Here is a 20,936-nt window from a genome sequence, read left to right as displayed (position 1 = left end):
CTGCCAGCACTTCCCTAGTGATTTAGTGCGTTTCATTGTGGAGCTACCCGCTCTCCCCCGATTCTGCCATCGACCACTCTGTATCCATATCCACTGGGAGAACTTTGGGCTGTCGCATAAACCGATTAAACTTCTGAGCAGCTTATGCATTTTATATATGTATACATAGCATATATATTTTTGGTCATATTCTTGTCTCTCTAGCCGGGTATCTGTTATCTGCTAAATGTGCAGCTCTAAGCACTCTTCACTCCTCGCTTTTTCACTCCCCCCACTCTCTCTCTGTTTCTCACTTTCTCTTACGCACTGCTTCTCTCACACACAGAGGCCATCACTCATATGGCTGCTCTTAAAACGTTTCCATTAGGGACAAAATTGTTTTGGCCTGGCCAAAAAAATAAAAACACAGAGCCAACCAACAAAAAAACCGAATAAAATTAAATTTCATATTTCCTAATGCCTTTTCATTTGCTTCTCAACTTTCTTGCTATCCATATCCGCCTGTTTCATTCTCTCTCTCTCTCTCTCACTTCCTCGCTGCCCTTGTTCGTTAACTTAAATGCTTTGCAATTATTTTAGCTTTTGATAAATTTGCGCTTCTCTTTTAATCATTCTCTCGCTTAGAGTTTTTGTTTTTCTTGATTGTTTTATTTGTTGTTGCTGCTGCTGTTGTTGTTGTTGTTTAGCTTATTGTTTACACTTTTTGTTGATTGTATTCATTGCCCTCTGGAGCTTGGCAGTTACCTGTTATTCCACCTTTCAGGTTCCATTTCAGCTTTTTCTGTCTTTCACCTCTCTTGTTATTCGGAGGTAACAAAGCGTGTTAGAACATGCAAACGAATGCAGAGGACAATGCCTGGGTTCAGGCACAGCTTCAGCTTCAGCTTCGATAACAGAATGCGACTCAGACTCAGCATTCAGCATTCAGCATTCAACATTCAGCATTATTATTATTACGGTTATTATGATTATTCATATTTTTTGATTATTTGCTTTTTATTTGCATTTCACATGTGATACGGGTAGAGCAGAGCACTTTATGCTACACGATGGTCAAAAGGCACACAACTTTGTTTTCCCAGAGGCCACATTACAATTTACCCAAAACACCTAAAACAAAAACACAAAACAAAAAAAATCAACAAGAGCAAATTTGTTACACGAATTGAATAAATACTGAGGAAAAACAAAACTCACAGAAAATGGAAATTGTTTTAAAATGTAAAGCAGCAAATTATTGTCGACAATTGTAAAGGATTTTCAGCTTTCTACAGTTGAAGTGTGTTTTGAAAACGAAGTCTTAGGTATTTGTTTGGGAAAGTGGCTTCTAACGTCATTCAGAATTCAGGTTCAGATGCAATAGTTTTATGAAAGTAAAGTGGAAATTGTGAAAATAGAAATGTGAAGAACGTGCGCACAAGTTTTTATTCTAACAACAGCGTGGAAATTGTATTTGTTGAAGAATCCTTTTGAATGAAGGTAGCAATGATAATCTTATTAAATTAGAAATACTTATGTTCAGGTAAACTTAACAAGTTTGCAATATAGAAAATAAATTGGCTTGCTTGCTTTTAGTAATTAACTGCATACGGTAAGACATTGTAAAAGATATTCTCTTTAAAATGCAAATGAAAAGACTAGATTTTTCTTACTGTCTTAATAAATGTAATTGCGCGAGTTTACCTTTAAAAATCCTTTTAGTATAATGTTGCTGGTTACCTTGCCTCAGTAACTTTGTGAGCATTTTTTCCGCTTGCATAATTATCTGTACAGATGTGCAGAATATTACGAAGTGAAGTCTCATATATTTCGGGGCTAAATCCCATTTAAACTGTAACGAAATTTGTTTGTTAATTACACGCTAGTGCAGCAATACTTGGGCTCTAACGACCTGCCACACGCAGAGACGGAGACAAAAACTGAGACTGAGACTGAGACAAAGACAGAGACTGGGATGAAGGAGGAGATGGAGACACAAGTACGCAGACACCTAATCTCCCTAACTACAGTTGTTGTTTCTGCTGCTGCTGATGCTGATGCTGTGGCCATTATGGCCTAGTGTAGTTACATGTGTCAGGCTCGTTTGCTTTTGGCAGTTACCGTTACTTTCTCGATAACTCGATACATTCTCTCTGTGTGTGTGTGTGTGTGTGTGTGTCGAGCCTTTGTGTCGTGATGATGATGAGGAGAAGGACAGGCAGAGAAGCAGACCAGGCCAACTCTGAACATTCGCTTAATTTATTATTCAATTAAAGCAGAAAAAATAAACTTTAATCGCACCGCAGACATCAGCAGAGACAGCGTCAGCAGCAGCAGCAGCAGTTAAGCAACAACAATAATAACAAGGCCCCCAAAGGCAACACACATTAACACAACACACACACACACATTCGCACTTACACACACACACACACTCGCAATCACACATGTGAAGTACATGTGTGCCACAGCAAAAGAAAAAATGCAAAATATATAAAAAATATATTTTTTTTTGCTCTTTGCAAATATGAAAATCGTGTGCCAAGAAAATGTCAGCACATTGTTGTTGTTGCTGCTGCTCTGGCTGCTTTGGCTGCTGCTGCTGCTGCTGCTCGTTCTCCTTTGTAATCGATTAAAAGTGCATGTCAAACTGTGCGTGCGGCCGCATTTTTTAATGGGCTGCTAAAATACAAAATGAAAATAAAATATAAAAAAAGCCAACAACAACAACAACAACAAAATGTGAAAAGAAAAACAGCAAACAAAACAAAACAAAACAAAGTCAGGCGCATTAACAAGAAGAGCAGCAGCAACAATAACAACGAGAAAATCATGGAAAAAAGTTTTGAACGCAAAAGACGAGAAAATATGACAAAATTTACGAGCGATGCAAACACACACACACACACACACACACACTCATTGACATAAACTGAAACACCCTGTGCTGGCTGGTTGGGCTTGTTTTTAGTGCTTTGGCACGTAATGGGGTCGTCTCTTACACACACACACACACACACACACACACACAAACACACACTCGTACACCTCATCATCAGTGTCCCGGCCACTCAGTTGCCTTTTGTATGTGTTGCTTCTGTTCGCTTGGGTTCTTTTGGGTTTCAATGAATTTCGTTTGGGCTGCGCTTGGTTTAGGATTGGGTTTAGGTTTGGGTTTTTGGCTTTGGATTTGATTCTGTTGGCTGGCTCTTTTGGCAGGATCCCATCGTCATGTGCCATAGTTATTCGGTCCTTCGCACTGTGCCACTTGACGAGAGCGCGACAGCTAACTGTTAATGCTATTGCGTCTACTAATCGCATTCCAGCTAGGGATGCGTTCCCATAACACTCAAAGTCCAAAAACAAAAGCTAAAACAATTAATCTTTCGAGATAATGTTTATCTAGAATATAACCTTTAAGCTGAATCGAAATTTGACCGAAAAACCTAAAGCTTGAAGTTGCTCCTGATTATCCCAAAGTGTAACTGATATAAAAAATAATATTTGCAAGCCTTGAGTCAGAACACATTATAATCAAATCAAGCATAAAGCCACAGCTGCTTTCTGCAGCCCAAAAGAGCTCAATTAGGTTATATTGCCTAAGCTTTAAATCTAGATGCATATCTAAATCTATTTCTCAAGCCGAATCACGCACGAATTGTGCTAGCAACAGCAACAGCAACGAGGGCAACAAGTCCATCTCTAGGCACAGCTGGATGAGAATGTTACTGCCGCTGCTGATGATGATGATGATGACGACGACAACTTTCAGCGATTTGCCGTCTGTTTGACGATATGATATGAAGAACCGATTAACTGCATTGAAGAGCCTCGTTTTCGCCATCTCTTTCGCACACTTTGGCCCCTACAATGTATTTATCTCGGTTACTGTGCTCAGCGCTCAACGTTCAGCGCTCAGTGCTCATATCAGTAGTCAGTTTGGCCTCCTTGGCAGATTTGTGCAAACCACGAAAGCAAATTACGTTGACGATGAGCATCATTTTCCACTTTATTGAATTACCCCCGAAAAGCAAAGCAAAGCCAGGGCAACTCGGCCCCAACGAGACCATACCAGGACAGGCCAGACCAGGCCAGACCGCACCAATTTGAACCAAAACCACGCCAAACCAAATGAAACCAAGTCGAGTTGATTCAAGTAGAGTCGAGTCGAGTCGAGTCGAGTCGAGTCGAGTCGAGGCCAGGCAACAATGTATGCTAAGAGACGACACAGTCTTTTGGGGGTCGGATCGGTGGCGTAGGCGGATGGGGCCATGAGTTTTTGGTCGGTTTGGACGATTTTGTCAGCGCGATAAACAGAATTTCAATTTAAAATATTTTTCGTGCTGCCTTAGCATAATTTTCTTGGGTTTGGGGGGCCAAGTGTCACAGTCAGCTGGCGCCCTAAGTTGCAAGTCCTGTCTTCTTCAAGTTGGACCCAAGACATAAAGAAGCTATCAGCGGGGCGTTTATGGGCTCTTCTAGGTGGTTAGCTGAGTTCGCTGGGTTCGAGCGGGTTCGTAAAAGAGGGTGTAGGGATGGATGATGGAGGGAGAGACTATCTTTACCTACGACTAATGAAAGCAGCGTTAAAGTCAACGTCTCTGTCAGCAAAGGAGCGAGCGAAAGCAAGAGAAAAGTCGCTTTGTTTATCTCTTTGTTTGTTTGCTTGCGTTGTTGTTGGTATTTTATTTTTCTTTTTTTTTTGTGTTTGTCACAATTCTGATGAGAAGAGGAGCCAGAGGAGCTCTTTTGCTTTTTATAGTACAAGTACGAGTATATATAATCATCATTGTTACGCGCATTTGAGGCACTTTCGCTAGACACTGCCACCACAGTCAGATTCAGATTCAGAGTCAGAGTCTCCCCCTCTCGCCCACCCGCCCACACACACCCACTCGGTCCATCCATTCAGTGAGAGCTGCGTGCTTAAAAGAGCATTGCCCGTCGGCATTATGTTTTGTGTCAGCGCAAAGGCGTCAGGAATGAAATGGATGTGCCGGCGACAGGGACGAGGTGGGCATGGGTGGTGAGGCGAGGCGAGTAAATGGTGTCGGCATTGCACGTTCTTTTGTGGGTTAGCAGGCCTTGCTGGCATGCGGTATGTGGCATGGGGCATGCCGCTATGTTGGCCATGTTGACTATGTCATTTGCTAATTTAGCACAAGCTGTTGGACTACTTATTCGCCAACTAACCTCTCTTCCCCACTTCCACTTCCTCTACCCATTGCTGTTGCCCACTCTGCTCACACACAGTGGTTCAAGTTGCATTTGCTAAAAGGTCAACACAATGTAGAGGAGCCACAACGAGACATCGAGGACAACAAGACAACGACGACGTCGACGACAGCAGCAACATCATCAAAGTAAACTAACATTAATTAAGCAGCTTCAGTTTGGTTAGAATAGATGACAAACAATATCCTAAGATGGACAACATTCCCAGCAACCCCCTCGTTAACCCCTCTATCTCTCCCTTCTTCCATCTCTCAGACTCCGCTCCACTCCGCTCAAAAGCCCCTACAGTGCGACCCAATTCAATAGAGTTGGCAAATACAAAACTGACCGCAGGAATAAATAATTAGCTGAAATGCACAGAGTGAAGGGGGAATGAAACACATTTGCAATTTAATGCGGCTTTAATGAAATTCCTAATACATTTTTTTTTGTTTTTGTGTTTTTGAAAAATGAACCCCTATAAGAGATGCTACCATTGATATATGGCTGGTACATTAATCATGGCCCAAACCAGGTTCTCTCTACACAATTTTGCTCCCATTTCGCCATTTGTAATTCATGAGATATAGAGAGGACGCATTTAGTTTACGGATTGAGATTAACTATGCGTGATGCTTTTAAAATATGTCTTAATGATTCGATAACAATAAATTAATGCCATCGAAAAAAGAAATATGATTTATAAAGACAAATATTGATATACGATTGTATCTCATCAGTGAGAGCTTGCTTAAATTTATAAACTGATAGCGCTTTAATTCGAACCCTTTTGACTCCCCACCTCCGAGGAAGACCGACAAACATTCGTTATTCTGAATGGCTTTTGTGGGTAACCCGGACCATTAAGTGAATTAGTTTAACCGTTACAGGTTTATGGCTAATTAGACGTCTTTAATTGGCCATAACAATAACTCAGTTGCGGTTTCCATTCAGATGACCAGCAGTGTCATCAGACAAGTTACTCAGCCAGAGCTGTGCCATTTGCCATTGGGGACAGACGATGACGATGAGAAGGAGCTAAAGCTGATGCAGAATCTGTGACTCTATCAGCCTAATGGCCTCAAGGCTCCAGAGAGGCTGTCAGTCAGGTGCGGGTGCGGGGGATGCTGTTTGAAGCTTGCTGGGAGTGAAGCTCGAAGCTCGAAGCTTGACAAAGACTAACGCGCTCTCGTCACACACTTTGACACATTGTTAGTCAAACAAAAGATTTTGCATGCTAATTCGATTCACTGAGTCAACCCAAAACAAAAGAGCATAAGACGATGCCGCCGGGGAACGAGTAATAGGCAACCAGGACAATGGGGCGAGGAGGAAGCTGGGAATCAACTTCTGTTGCTACCTTAGTCACTTTTGGGGGAAGCACAAGCCAATAATAAAATGGCTTGTGTCGATTTCCAGAGCTGCCTTCCTCGATGTTGATAAAGCAGCCAAGCAGCCAAGCACCAGCCAACGGCAATCGACCAGCGGTAAAGTGGCAAGTGGAAAGTGGCAGGCAACAAAAACAGTCAGTAAACAAGAAAGGCAGCAAAGCAGCAAAGGCAGCAAGTCAGGAAATCAAATTCTAACCCAAAAGCTCTAACTCAAACCCAATCCCAAACCCAAGCCCAAGCCCAAAAACCAAACCCATGCCCAATTTAGTTGCGTCCAGTTGTTTAGGTTGTTATACACTTGCCAAAAGAATTAACATTCTACTAAGGGATATGGAGCAAAAATATATATGTGAGGCAATTGAGAAATGCCAATAAAAAAAGGCTTTTACTTAGAAGGTCGGGGGATTATCTGACTTATAAAACATGCATGTCACAAATTATTGTTCTATCGCAAGAGAAGGCTTTAGTTATTTTCACTTGAATTTTGAAATTTCAAGCAAATTTTTACATTTTATTTGCTTTATTTGACTTGATATTTTAACTTGATTTCAAAGTTTGAGAAGTTTTATACCTATGAAATAAATATTGGCACATCAGATTTTGATACACCGCTTATTGAAATGGATTGCTAGCTGGCTTTTAAAACCCTACAAAATATGAGATAAAAATCCAACGCATTTCGCCAGAAGAGTATTTGCACTTAGCACGTAAATTTCTTTTCTCTATTTGCAACTTGTATAGTAGCAATTTCCGCTAGAGTATTTGCCCTGCGGCTATAATCTGCAGTCTTTGTTCCTTGTAATTTTCGTTGTTTTAGGCCCTTCCTTTGCTGGTTGCGTTGGGCTTCCGTTCATCGCCTTTTTTTGCGGAAGTGTCATTTTTCAAGCAAGAAGGGCTTAGCTTACGCTTTATGATGCGGTTCACGCCTGCCACAAAACAGCCACACCACCGCAGCACCGCACCACCGCACCACCTGACATCGTCCCCCTGTACCACAGCCACCAACAATTTGTTAGCAGTGCGTTTAAAGATTTCGGTATGTGCTTGCTGAAAATTTGAGGTCTAAGCAAGTTTGCGTTTTAAATTTATTTATAATAATATTAATATTAAGGATGACTGCCTGACGCCTGCTGGTTGCTGCTTGGTTGGTTCGATGGCTGCTCGGTTCGTTGCCCGCTCAGCAGGCAACCTAATTACGCTTCTGATAGGATTTTTGAGTAAGGTTAATGGCACTTCGGTCGGCCGATAAGCCAAGAGCCAAGAGCCAACAGAAATATAATAAATAAATTTAAAAGCAAGAGTGAAATGTATAAAGAATGCAAAGGTTTTGCGAAGCAATTTTCAAATTGTTACACCAAATAATGTTGCATACTTTGGGGGGAGGCATTTAAGCGAATAACCTCGGGATTTAATTTGATTATTCGAGGACTTGAATTTGAGCCTACTGCGGGCGAGAGAACGAGAGGGGCTTATTAGAAACACATTTTAAGTCCGGTGTAGATCTCCATTTGTAAATTGGTGAAACATAAATCCATTAGTCGCAGTTAAGTCAGAGCGCTGCAGATAAAATATGCGAAAACTTCGGGGACAAAAGGCAAACATTTCTTCTCCTCTTTTTCTTCAGCTGCTTTTTCATCTCTTCGAAATTTTTTTGGATTTTATTTTATTATTATTCTTTTTTTTTTTGGTCAACTTGCAAAGTTTTCAGTAAATCCTCGAATCGTTCTCAAGTTTTCCAACCTCTCCCAAATGTAAATGAAAAAGTATTAATATGTTCTGCTGCCAGTTTCTCTTGGAAATATTTTTCCCTCAGGGAAGGCGGAAAAATTTAAGATACACACACATACACACACATATACAATCACATGCATATCAGAGCTTGTACCCTTTCAGCAGACAGCGAAATAAAAAAGTCAACTTGCAGAAGAAGTAACTTAATGTTCCAGCCAACGCTTTCGCAAAAAGTTGAAAAAGCCCTCAATGTGTGAAATTAAATTAAGTAATTTAAAAAAAAAGTTGCTCTTTCTTCAAGATTAAAGGCGAATCTTTTTTTCAACAAAATCCAACCCAAATTAGGAAACAACTTGCAGTAATTTGGGTTAAACAGCCAAGTTGCTTAAGGGGATCAGAGTTGGGTCACTTGATGTTTTCATAAGCTTAACTCTTGTCGTCGCTTTGAACTAGACGAATTTGGTGTGGAATCGTTTGTGGGAACAACGTCCGCAGCAGACGTTTTATGCTATTTTCTTGGAAGGGTTTTTCGCAGCGCCAGCAAGCTCGTAGAGTTCGGTGGTATTGTCGTGTGTTTATTACAACGCCAAGTGTAAAACTAAAATGTAAACCCAGCGGCAACATGATATCCATTATCTACCCACCCGGAAGCTGGCAACAGGGGCGACAATTCACCCGAAGCACAGCCAAAAAATAGGAGAAAAAAAAGAACATCAAAATGAAAAAACAAGCTCGAAAAGCATCTCGAAAAAACAACTGAGCCAACTTCTCGGTGTGAATTAAATTTAGTGGCTTAAAGTTTGTGGAGTGTGTTTTGTTTTTCTCACTTTTTTTTTTTGGTTGAGGCAATATGTTTAATCAGCAGCACAAGCCAAAGGGATTGGCCATGTCCAGCTCCTGTTGCTGGCTGGACTACCGCAAAAGGTCCAGTACTCTGCTCTGCTGCTCCTGCGTAAGCCTGCCTCTGCCTTTTGCTGAGTGTGGCAAATAAAAGTTGTCCTTTTTTGAGTGTGGATGTGTGTGTTGAATATGAGAGTATATACACATGCACAGACACGATGCACGATATTTATATGGCACGTTGTATATTTAATTTTAGTGCATCATAAAGTTGGTAAAGTCAATGACCAGTTAAGTCAACCCCTGACTTGGTTTGAGTGGGCGGACGGTCTTTTCAGATGCTCTGATCAACGCTGCGTTCTGAGTTATTTGAATTTGCACAACGCTTACATTTTAATATAACATTTTAAAAGGACATAAAGCCCCCTGACCTGAAATGAAAGCCAAAATATGGCATGGCCCACAAGAGCACGTCGTACGAGTATCTAGGATATTATTATTGAAATGTTCGGCTGACATTAAGCTTCGCCTGCGGACAGTAACAGCATCAAGCAAGTCAGCTAGCAAAGAAGCCTGGCAAACAGGCCAAGGCAGTGGTAGCAGCAGCCAAAGGAAGCCCAAGGCAACCTCGAGCTGTGAACATTTTTACAGTCGACTGGCAAACAAGAAATAAAATAAAAAGCCGAAAAAATTACATAAAAATAAGAAAAGAAACAAAAAATATATTCAGAAAATATTTACGGACACCCCAACCCCATTGTTTGCTTACAGGGTACAAGATAGGTTAGCATATTTTCGGCTTACTTTGTGCATATCCGTAAGGGCAGAAGAAAAAGACACAATATTTGTAGCCTTTACTTTATAGAGAATTTCTTTGTGATGCTAATGGAAGCACGATACAAGTTCTCGCCACTAAATGCCTGATATTTGCTCTATTAACTGCTCTATTGCTGAACAACTTATGTGATTTATGGCTGCGAGTCGTAAGTGCATTTTATATTCATGCTTTTCTTCCATCTAAAATAGTTTTCCTCCATAAATGCGTCCCCTAAGACCCACAGTATTTCTTCATTCAAGAGGATAACCTTTAGCTGTAAACTGTTATTTATTGCAGCTTTTGTTCCTTCCTGGCTCACGTGCACATCTCTAGCAGTAGTATGTTTATGAAGTGAATCGGGTATTTCATCGTCATGTGTAGGCAATATGCTCACGCTCATGTGCACAAACACACATATTACCAAAACACACACACACACACGCTCAGGCACTTACTTGGCTGCTAAAGGAAGTGTTTCGGCTAGAAGAGGATGTCTTTATGTATTGGTTCTAGGTGCTTCTTCCCAATGTGCCTTCGTTGGTTCTTAAATTTAATGCTTCCACAGGTAGAGGAACTGCTGTATTGGTCTGCGGACAATTCGCTGTAGTGAGTTGCCTCCATTTTAAGCTGGGATCTTCGTGCTTCGACTCTCTGCCATGTGTTGTGGTGTACTCCCCGCAGTATCCTTAACTCTGGCGCTTCGGCACAATGCGTTTTGATTGATGTTGCCAGTTCCTTGGATGCTTCCTGTTGTGCTGCCAGTTCCACACTCTGTTGCCACTGCTTCGTCTTTCTGCTCGTGCTTACAATCAATTTAAATGCGCCGTTGTGCATTGTAAAAAGTTCCTTTTGCTGTTGTCGGCTAAATCGTTATGTGCAACCATAAAAGTGGAATAGTGGGCCACAGGATAAAGCATCGCTATGTATACATACATATAGTATTCATTCTCTCACTGTTGTTGGTATTGTCGTTTCTCTTACAAGGAGGCGTTGTTGCACTTTCCCTCGCATTGCGATGCACGAGGATGCAAGTTTTTTATAGCCAAACACAACCAAATCATTTATCATCTTTATGGCCTGTTCCAAGGACACTGAGCTAATCGAAACGATAAAAATACCATACTACAAACTGAGAAAACTCTCTGCCTCTGACTCCGAACATCGACTTCGATTCTGACTTCGATTCCATCACACCAACATTGGGTAGCCATAAATAAGAGCACAAATCAATCATGTTTCGAGACAACAACACATCCACATTCCACATCGAACATCAATGACCCAAAATAAAGATACTTTTTCATGGGGTGAGGCAAGGAGGAGGTGGGTCTTTCCCAAATTGTCATGATAAGCAATTCCTTTTTTATGGCCATCCCCAGTAAATTGTCCAGGGCATTGACTAGTACTATTTCTAACTTTGTGACCCGAATTTCTGTGCACAAATTCAATTGGAATTTCACTCACTTTAATTTGTAATTTTGGAATACATTCAAATTGCCACAAAAAGTTGACTAACAAAAGTGCCAAACTGTCGACAGCAATCGCTTGGTCAATTTCTCAAAGTCAGAACTCGGTCGAATAATGATTAAATTCCCATTTTCATCCCAGACTTATGAAATTGTTTTGCTGGTTTGTTTGCGGCGCAGTTGAAATTTAATAAATATTTTAATTGAAGCCATTACTGGCATCTTCTCCAGAGCACGTAAAATGGGTTAAGAATGAATTAATTGAGTTGAGCAAATACTGAGACTGAGAGTGTAGAAATAAGATATGAAAAACAAGGTAAACAAGATTTGAAAACTGTTTTACAGGGTATTATTTTCAGATTCAAATTTTATCTTTGATCACTAAATCAAATAAATAGTATTTATTAAATACTGAACTCACAATTTGTTTGGTAGCAATTGCAATAGCAACTTTTATTCTTTGCTGGATTACCTTAGTTATCAACATATATAATAGATTTGAGTATTTCACTTAGAAATTTATTGCTTCGAGTAATTTATAACTTATAGTTCAAAGTTTGTTGATGTTGATAATAAATATCCGTTATGCGAATGTACACATGCTGATAATAGTCGCATATTGTTTCACTTATATGAGATTAAGCAATTTAAATTCTTACGTAAATGGTAAATTGAACGTACTCGGTCGGAAATAAGGTAATTCTCAGTCTCGCCTCGGATTATGGCTATCGACAGCTGTATCGCCTTCTTTCATACTCTCACACATAAGCTTTTGACTTAGCGAGGAAATCGCCTGATCTAATCAATTTCGAACTTGTAATTCCCAAACGTTTATGGCGAAAATTGAATGATGTGCTTCATTTGACAGTTATATTTTTAGCCAAAGCTAAAAAGATGAAGAAGCAGCCAACTGAGCCGCAGCGGTTACGCCAAGGATAAAGTTTTCTCTTCGACATATTTCATGTGTGTGTGTGAGGGCCACTGATTACTGATAAGTGATGATTGATGAATGATTTGTCGGCACACGTTCAACACAAATGAATGAGTATCTTTCCACCAGGTAAAATGAGCGACGTATTATTTGCTTCATTTAACACGTGCATTTAATTTTTGGAATAATAATGAGAAATTGGTCATCTTTGGTTTGAGGTCCTGGAGTCTAGACAAAGTGAATGCTCATTTATTATACACGCGTAATTCGATTTTGGGATTCCAGATTTTTCTGCCATGTGTTCTTTTCCAATTTGTGTTGTTTACTATTAAACAAACACAAGTCGGCATGTTTTTGGCGCCATTACAACGATAGCGCCACCTATGCGGCCGATCGAGTTAACACGTGATGCATTGCAACCGTGTGTTGCTAATTAATAAATATTTTCATGAACAAGCTTTATGTTATACTTTGATACGACAAATTTTAATGAAAATGTTAATTAATCATTTATGCGCTTGCATATGTGCATTAAATTAATAGATTAATAGCAACATTACAATAATAACTATTTATATGTAGCACTTACCCACATGGTATGCTCCTCTTGGTATGCTCCTCTTGGCACTGCCGATAAATATGTACACACATACATATGTACATAATATGTATGTACATGTGCTTATTCATCTTTTTATAATTGTTTGTTTTTTGTATGCTTGCACTCACACTGATTTCACAATTGTAGTGTTGGTTTTATTTGCATTGCAATTTTTTCGCAATTTTAATTACAAAGAAAAACAATAAAAAACACACATTTGCAACCAGAAACGCGGCTTGAAGAGGCGACGCCGGCAAACTGGTGCGCGCTCTGTTGAACACATGTTAAAAGTTTTCTGTGAGAGCTTTAAAACAGAGACAAGTGCAGCAGAAAGCTCATACAAATAAGCCAAGATCAGACTGAAGAGGATAGAGTGAGAGGGCTGCAGTGCTAACAGTTATTATTTTATACACGAATATATGAATGCATGTGGAATCAATTGGGCAAGCCCGCTGTGCTTTTGTGTGAATGAAAGCACTTCAGTAATTGCTTATCGCTTAGTGTGTGTTAGAAGAGTACCAGCTCTGGCGACAATTTTTAAATTGTTTGAGTTGAGATTTGACGCCACCTGGCGAGTGCAATTAAAAGTTTCTGCTCGGCGCCTAAACAAATTTTCAAATACTTCATGAAAATTTATTTAAATTATAAATTCAAAAATATATAAAATTTCTTTAAATTCACTTGTGTGAATTCTTTCTATATGAAGTTGCTAGCTAACACTTCATATGTACATACTATATGTATGTCAAAAGCAAAAAAGCGTTATCAAGTGTGCGAAGTTAGAAGCTATCAACATAAACTCTAATGCCACATGCCAGCGCCGCACATGAAATGCACAAATCTCTTCAAACATAAAGTTGTTGGAGGTTTTCAATTCAATTCGCAGTCGACCGAAGCATTTAAGTAATCTAATCCAATGGCTTTGCAACTGTAACCGCAAACTAAATTTATTTATTTTATTTTTTATCCTTGCTTGCTGCAGCTTCTGTTGTTGTCGTGTGTAGTTTAAAAGTTCCGCATGACTCGCAGGCAAATTGAAATACACGCAATTGAACAGCAAATTAAATTATGCATTTCATATGCCATCCGAGTGTGTGTGCGTTTATATGTAAGAGTGTTTGTGTGCGTGAAGCAAACAAATTGATTTTGATTTATTTATTTATTGGTGCAATGTGTGCATGTTCCCAATTTTTGCAGTGCCAAAAAAAGCGAAATAAAAAGCTAGTGGGATAGAGGAATGGATTGAAAAGAGCAACGACAACATCGAAAATCGGAAAATTGTAGCAGCACCAGCAGCAGCAGATGTGGACCAAAATGGCCGAGATGGCCTCAACGGGTTTCAGTTGGTTGACGCTGGCCTAGAAAGCGCAACCTCAACCTAAACCTCGATATATAACATGTGCCGCATGCATTGAAGTGGACACAGCACAGCACAACACAGCACAGCACGATACTGCGCTGGAAAAAGCATTACACAACACTGTCATACACTAAACACAAAACACCAACACCGATACCGACACTAGCAAACAAACACAGACAGACTAAAAGCGAGAGAGAGAGAGTGTGAACTGAACAATGGTCATCCAGTGTACATGCGATTGCAACTGCAGTGATAGAGACACAGCCCGTAGCTCCTGTTTGCCACGCTTGCAGCAGCAACGTGCCACGCCCACGTCGTCGTTAACGCCGACGCCCACAACGCCCCTAAATGGTGGCAATGATATGGAGAATCGGTTTCCATACTATCGCCGCCTCTCAAATACCTCATCAGCGCTCTACGGCAGCTGTCCCCAACTGCAATTGCCACACCATCAGCAACAGCAACATCAGCAGCAGCAGCAGCATCATCAACAACAACAACAGCAGCCGCTGCCTCAGACCTGCCACAGTCACGGTCTTAGTCTTGGTTTAAGGCATCATCAACAGCACAACAACAACAACAAGAACAACAACAACAACGACGAGGAGCAGCTGCAGCGGCAATACTCGAGTCTGGTGCGGCCAGCGAAACACAGAGGCAGCGTGCTGTGCAACAAATGTGCGCTGTGACGAAGATACAACCTAAGCTGTGAGCATCCCGAGTCACATTCACAACCACATCCGCAACAAGGCCACAACAAAACAGCAGCTGCAGCAGCAGCACCTACAACAGACAGCTTAAAGCGAAAGCATCAGCAGCAGCAGGAAGAGGAGCAAGGGCAGCCACAGGGAGCAGACGGGGCGCATAACACGCCACGTTATTTGTGCCCCGAGTGTCGCTTTAACAATCAACCGTTGGCCTGGTGGGTCTCGTGTCCACGTCTCTCCTATCTGCCAACTGAGCAGCAGAAGCAACAGCAAGAGTCGACAGCAGCAACAGCAATGCAGCAACAACAACAGTCCCAACAGCAGCAGCAGCAGCAGCAACAGTCAGCTCGTCACTGCCATGGCACAAATCTGAATTCGGCTACGCGTTTTCCACTTCAAGCGACAGCCAAGCAGCGGCATTGTGACAATTTTGGTAGCTATGCCACTTTGCCCAGCATCGAACATCAGCAGCAGCAGCAGCAGCAGCAACAGATGCATCATGCACCCTGCAGTCGCCATTGCACAGCAGCTGCAGCATCATTGCCACCACATCCTGAGCCAGCTGCTCGCTGGTATGCGGCCAGCACTGTCAATCCCAATCCTTGCTGTTACATGTACAATCCCACGCCACACTATGCCCCTCCGCTCTGCCTCTGCGATAATTGGTATCACCAGCAACAGCAGCAGCATCAACAGCAGCAACATCATCTCCATCATCAGCGTGGCTTTCCAGCAGCGCCAAAGCCATTTATGCCCAATGGCGGCTGCTACTTGGGTGAGTAATGAGCCAACTCCGAGCGAACTCAGTCATTGCCATTTTCCGTCGATTTTCCATTTAATCAACATTCAATTGTTTCGCTGCCGCAGGCTTCGAAGGCCATCATCCCAGTCATATTACGGATGAGGAGGATTCGGCGTTTCCAGCGCTTGCTGATCGAGAATTTCATTTGTTGCATCGCAATATTCCCGCCTTGAGGCGTACAGGAGTCGACACAACGCGTATACGACAGGTGAGTGCAGTGACTTGCAAACTGTAGTGCTTCTGCAACTTTACTGATTCTCAAACTGCAATGCTTCTACTACAAAGCGAACCTTTATTATTAATTTAACCAACTACACATATTCTATAACTGTAGTGCTTCCTCAACTGTAATGCTTCTCAAACTGCAATGCTTCTACTACAAAGCGAATGAGGCAGTCAAACCTTAATTATTATATTAATTTAACCAACTGCCACTCTTCTCTAACTGTAGTGCTTCCTCAACTGTAATGCTTCAAAAACTCTAATATATTTATGTGCATTTCTTGTTGTAGTATTTTTACCCGGACGGCGGCTGGGGCTGGATCATATGCGGCGTGTCCTTTCTGGTTCATATTCTGACCACGGGTCTGCAACTGAGCTATGGTCTACTGCTATTCTATGCGGTGCAGCATTTGCATAACACAAGTGGCATCGGTAAGTGAGTTTCACTGTTTTGGCAGCTGCATGCTGCGTGCTTAGCAAAGAGCTTGTGGCCTTAATCCTTATCAGCATATGCAATGCGTGGCCAGACACCAAATTAAAGCACATTAAAATGAGTTCATTTAAAAATAAGCACAGTTTTAAAGTGACTAAATGGGGGAAATGTTTTGACGCTGCTAAGTGTTGAAGTCTGAAGTGGCAGCTAACTAGTTGTCTGACAGACATTTATTAAACGTAAAATAAACAGTAAAGTGAGCAACATTAAAATAATATAAACACGAATGAAAGTGGTATTAAAAATAAATGATTTCAAAAAGGAATTAAATTCATAGATTTTCAATATTCTATATTTAAATCTATATTCATATGCGGTTAAATATTCCTCAACAGTGTTGCCAAGTGTTGTCCTCAGCTAAAAGTTTTGACGCTGCTAAGTGTTGAAGTCTGAAGTGGCAGCTAACTAGTTGTCTGGCAGACTGATTAAATTTATTACGAGTAAAATAAACAGTAAAGTGAGCAACATTAAAATAATATAAACACGAATGAATGTGGTATTAAAAATAAATGATTTCAAAAAGGAATTAAATTAATTTTTTTTTTATATTCATATGCGGTTAAATATTCCTCAACAGTGTTGCCAAGTGTTGTGATCAGCTAAAAGCAAAATAAGCATTGAGCTAATAATACATAATTCCATAAATAGAATTCAAATACAAAAAATGAGAGCTAAAAAATAGAAGATGAATATTAAGCAGCTTAGATGTTCAATATAGTATTCCGCTGATTTCGCAGGACAGAGCTTAGTGGGCAAATTCGAGGAGTATCACAACCACAGAGAACATGTTGCCATGTTGCTTCTGCTGCTTTTGTTTATTTGTACTTTATTTCTCGTCGACTTAATAAATTGTTTGAGACTCCGCGGCATGCTAAGAATGTTTAGCTCTTGAAAGTCTGCTTCAATTTTAAGCTGTTTATTTTTACACATAACATATGCCAACTTTATTTGCAGCTTAATGATTTTTGCATGCATAAACCTAATTGTGCTTGAAGTAATATTTGCAACAAAGTTATGTTTTAACTTATTTACAATTTTGCCTTATTTCCTCTTTTGCAGAGCTGCTGGGCGCTTTGAGTTGGTCAATTTCAATGCTCGCCATTCCGTTTGTGGTGTCGCTGTGTCGCAAGCGATCCATACGCTTGCTATCCATTGTCGGTGGTCTCGTGATGCCGCTGGGCATTCTGTTTACATCATTTGCCACGGAATTCGGTCAGGTTGTTTTCAGTTATGGTGCGTATACTTAATATCTGTATGTATATGTACAGTATACAGTATATATACAGAGACATAAATGTGCATGTTGTGGTGCGTAGCGGAAGTTGCTTAACATTTTCCTCTTGCGTTGCTTTCGCTTTGGGCAGGCATCGTGTTTGGCATTGGCGTTTCTATGGTGCGAGAAGCCTCCACAGTGATGCTGGGCAATTACTTTAAGCGTCGGCGGCAATTCGTCGAAATGGTGGCCATGTCCGGCGAGGGAGTCGGCATCGCATTGTTCTCCGTCATCCTAAAGGAGGGCGTTGGCAAGGCTGGCTGGCGCCTCGGTCTTCAAATTGTGGCCGCTCTAACGGCGCTCAGCTTTTTCATGGGTCTCATGTATCGACCCGCATCCCTCTACCATCCGCAGCGACGGGCCATTCAGCACTTGAAAAATCAACGCAAAAAGGTGAATCACAAGCGTCGAACACACACATACACAGAAAATCCCCAAACTCTAACTAATGGCAAAACTCTCTCTCTCTCTCTCACTCTTTATCGCTGTAGCTGAGGGAAAAGAAACCAAAACTGACCCATGAGGTCGAGTCGCCTAGTCGATATTTATTTTTGGACATATCATCCCTCAAATCGGTAACAGTTAAAATCCTTCTAATGACCTCCAGTGTCGCTGCATTCGGCATCTATACGCCCATGTTCCTCATGGTAAGCCAAACACGACGATTTATGGCAATAGTTAAAACGATTAAATATTATTGCTTCTCTCTCTCTCTCTCTCTGTGTCTCTCTCTAACCCAGGCTCTCAATGCCGCCAAGGAGGGTTCCGATGTGCAGGAACTTGTGCTGCTGCAAACCTTTCTGGGCATCTCCATGGCTCTAGGCGTTGTGCTTGCAGGCGCTTTGCTGCGTCGCTGTTTTGTCATCAAACACTTTGTGATCAATACCAAAATCGTTACTCAGGTGAGCACGATTTTACACTTAACAAACTCGAACAACTCACGCCTCACACCAATGGTTTTACAACCATTCATTGCTTTCCATTTTGTTGCAGCTCTTTATTGCCATTGTTGCACTGGCCATACTCTTTCTCTCTTTTGTCATGGGCTACAAGGGTCTCTGCATACTCAGTTGGCTTTATGGCATCGGCTTGGGCGGCTTTCAATACTCACTTAAAATTCTGGCACTGGAGCGCATCAAACTTAAGCACTTTTCAAAGGCTTGGGGTAAGTTTTGACCATACAGCTATGGACAGCTAATTGGAAACACGTTTTATGTCTTTTGTAATATTTTAACTATTTAGTAATTATGAGTAAATTTATTTATAAATAAACTGATGCCTTTTTATATCCGTTACCCATAGGGTAGAAGGGTGTTTGCCTGCAGGAAATCTATGTAACAGACTCTAGGATATATTTATATTATATTAATATTTTTTTAAATAATACCTCCCTGGTAGTAACTCATAGTCGAGCACACTCAAGTGTAGCTTTCTTACTTGTTTTATAAGTGATATGAGATTTAAGCTTCAATGGTAATCAAGGGGTAAAATTACCGAATTATAAAGATTTTCTTATATGTTAATTGTTTTAAATCTCTTTAACTAAACTCTGGGTAAAAATGAGTTTCTTATTAGATAACATACTAGATGTTTTATATTCAAGACTTTATGAAAAAGACTCTACTGAATACTGAAAAAGACTTTACTGAACTTATATAGACAACTTTCAAAAAAATATAACTGTTAACTAAATATATTTGGTACTTAACAAGGATTTCAGTCGTTTACTTTGATTCGGTTTTTTTCAACCACACAAAATGAATAATTTTTTTTACTTTGTCGCTTACTTTATTTACTCTTTTAGTGTCTTTTATTTTAATAATTTAACCATCACACACAACTTTTCTACTCTCTCGCGACAGGCTTTATACGTGGCGTGGAATCGGTGCCCGTATTAATTAGCGTTCCCCTCACCTCGTTCCTCAACGATTACTCCCTCAAATACGGACGTGCTGGGTACTATATTTGCTCAGCTGCCGCTGCCATCTCCGGCATCATTATCTTCTTCATTACCGAGCCACAGGAGCAACAGCAGCAGCAGCAACAACAGCAGCAGCAACGCGGTCATCTCAATGGACATCTGCCCACGCCCATGTTGATGCGTCACTCATCGGCGCGACATCATCGTCCACAGCTGCCGATGGACTATGGTGGCTATGGCGAGTATCCGGCACCCGATCTGCTCAGTCGCAGCTGCATGAGTCTCAATCAAATGGAGCCCTATCTGCAGGCCAACAACAGCAGCAGTTCCAACTATTGCCAACGTCATATGCACCATCAGCAGCAACAGTTGCCACCGCCGCCACCGCCACAGCAATCGCATGGCCATCAGGGGCTGCATCAACATCTGCAGCAGCAGCAACAACATCATCATATGACGCCGCAACATCATCCACAGCAGCTCACCTGCCACAATCTGGACATGCAACAGACACGCTCCCCCTACCAACTGGGTCAGGGCAGCATTGGGGCCAAGATGGGCAAACGACTGCAGCGGAGTCTCTCGTTCATCCAGCAGCACAACTGCTGCGATGGCCAGATGTACTGCAGTTGGCACAGCACCTATGAGCTCGGGTGCCGCAAGTCGCCCAAGTAAGTTATGTCCGCTCCCTTTGCAAAACTAAGAGAAGCACTGTGAATTGTCTAGGGGAACTTCAACTTCCCCTTTAAAAACTATTTTCTTGCTTCAACTTGCCACATTTCCCATAGGGAATTCAAGTTTGCCAAGCAGAGTGCTGCACACATTGTTGCACATGCAAAATACCTGCAACATTTGCTTTGTTTTCCTTCTGCACATTGTCAATTCCCATATTTATATTTTCGTGAATTAGTCGTGTTAGTTTTTGTATGCTAGGCAGATGCTAATTAAAACTAACGTTGCTGCTGATTTCATAAATATTGACATTAATTTGGGCGCATATTTTAGAATCAAGGGCAAAATTTGCTTGCAACATTTCATTTATAATTTAATTGTTTTTTTTTTCCTTTTGTTGTGAATTTAAAAAAAAATATACTTTAAATATTAAATATACTTTTACTAACCACAAGTTCCAAACTAACATTTTTCGAAATTAATATAAAACTTTTTGTGTAACTAATAATTCAT

The 20,936-nt window shown here is 41.0% G+C and overlaps 1 protein-coding gene and 1 long non-coding RNA gene across 2 annotated transcripts in view; one reads left to right on the top strand and one right to left on the bottom strand.

Moving 5' to 3' along the window:
* LOC133844355 (uncharacterized) overlaps positions 1-20,936 on the top strand; it is a 28,596-nt gene that overhangs the window by 5,112 nt on the left and 2,548 nt on the right. Inside the window, 9 exon segments of the mRNA XM_062278304.1 lie at positions 14,168-15,815; positions 15,908-16,050; positions 16,355-16,496; positions 17,617-17,790; positions 17,922-18,223; positions 18,322-18,477; positions 18,571-18,732; positions 18,824-18,995; positions 19,693-20,422. Of these exon segments, the coding sequence (XP_062134288.1) occupies positions 14,549-15,815; positions 15,908-16,050; positions 16,355-16,496; positions 17,617-17,790; positions 17,922-18,223; positions 18,322-18,477; positions 18,571-18,732; positions 18,824-18,995; positions 19,693-20,422 (3,248 nt within the window). The 5' untranslated portion in view covers positions 14,168-14,548.
* On the bottom strand, positions 662-1,280 carry LOC133850929 (uncharacterized). The gene is made up of 2 exons (XR_009895715.1): positions 1,198-1,280; positions 662-1,110 (listed from the first exon to the last, which is right to left on the bottom strand). It is a non-coding gene; the product is annotated as an uncharacterized LOC133850929 (long non-coding RNA).

This window comes from Drosophila sulfurigaster, chromosome 2L (assembly GCF_023558435.1).
Source record: "Drosophila sulfurigaster albostrigata strain 15112-1811.04 chromosome 2L, ASM2355843v2, whole genome shotgun sequence".
Lineage (NCBI taxonomy): Eukaryota > Metazoa > Arthropoda > Insecta > Diptera > Drosophilidae > Drosophila > Drosophila sulfurigaster.
This window is presented reverse-complemented; position numbering and strand designations above follow the sequence as displayed.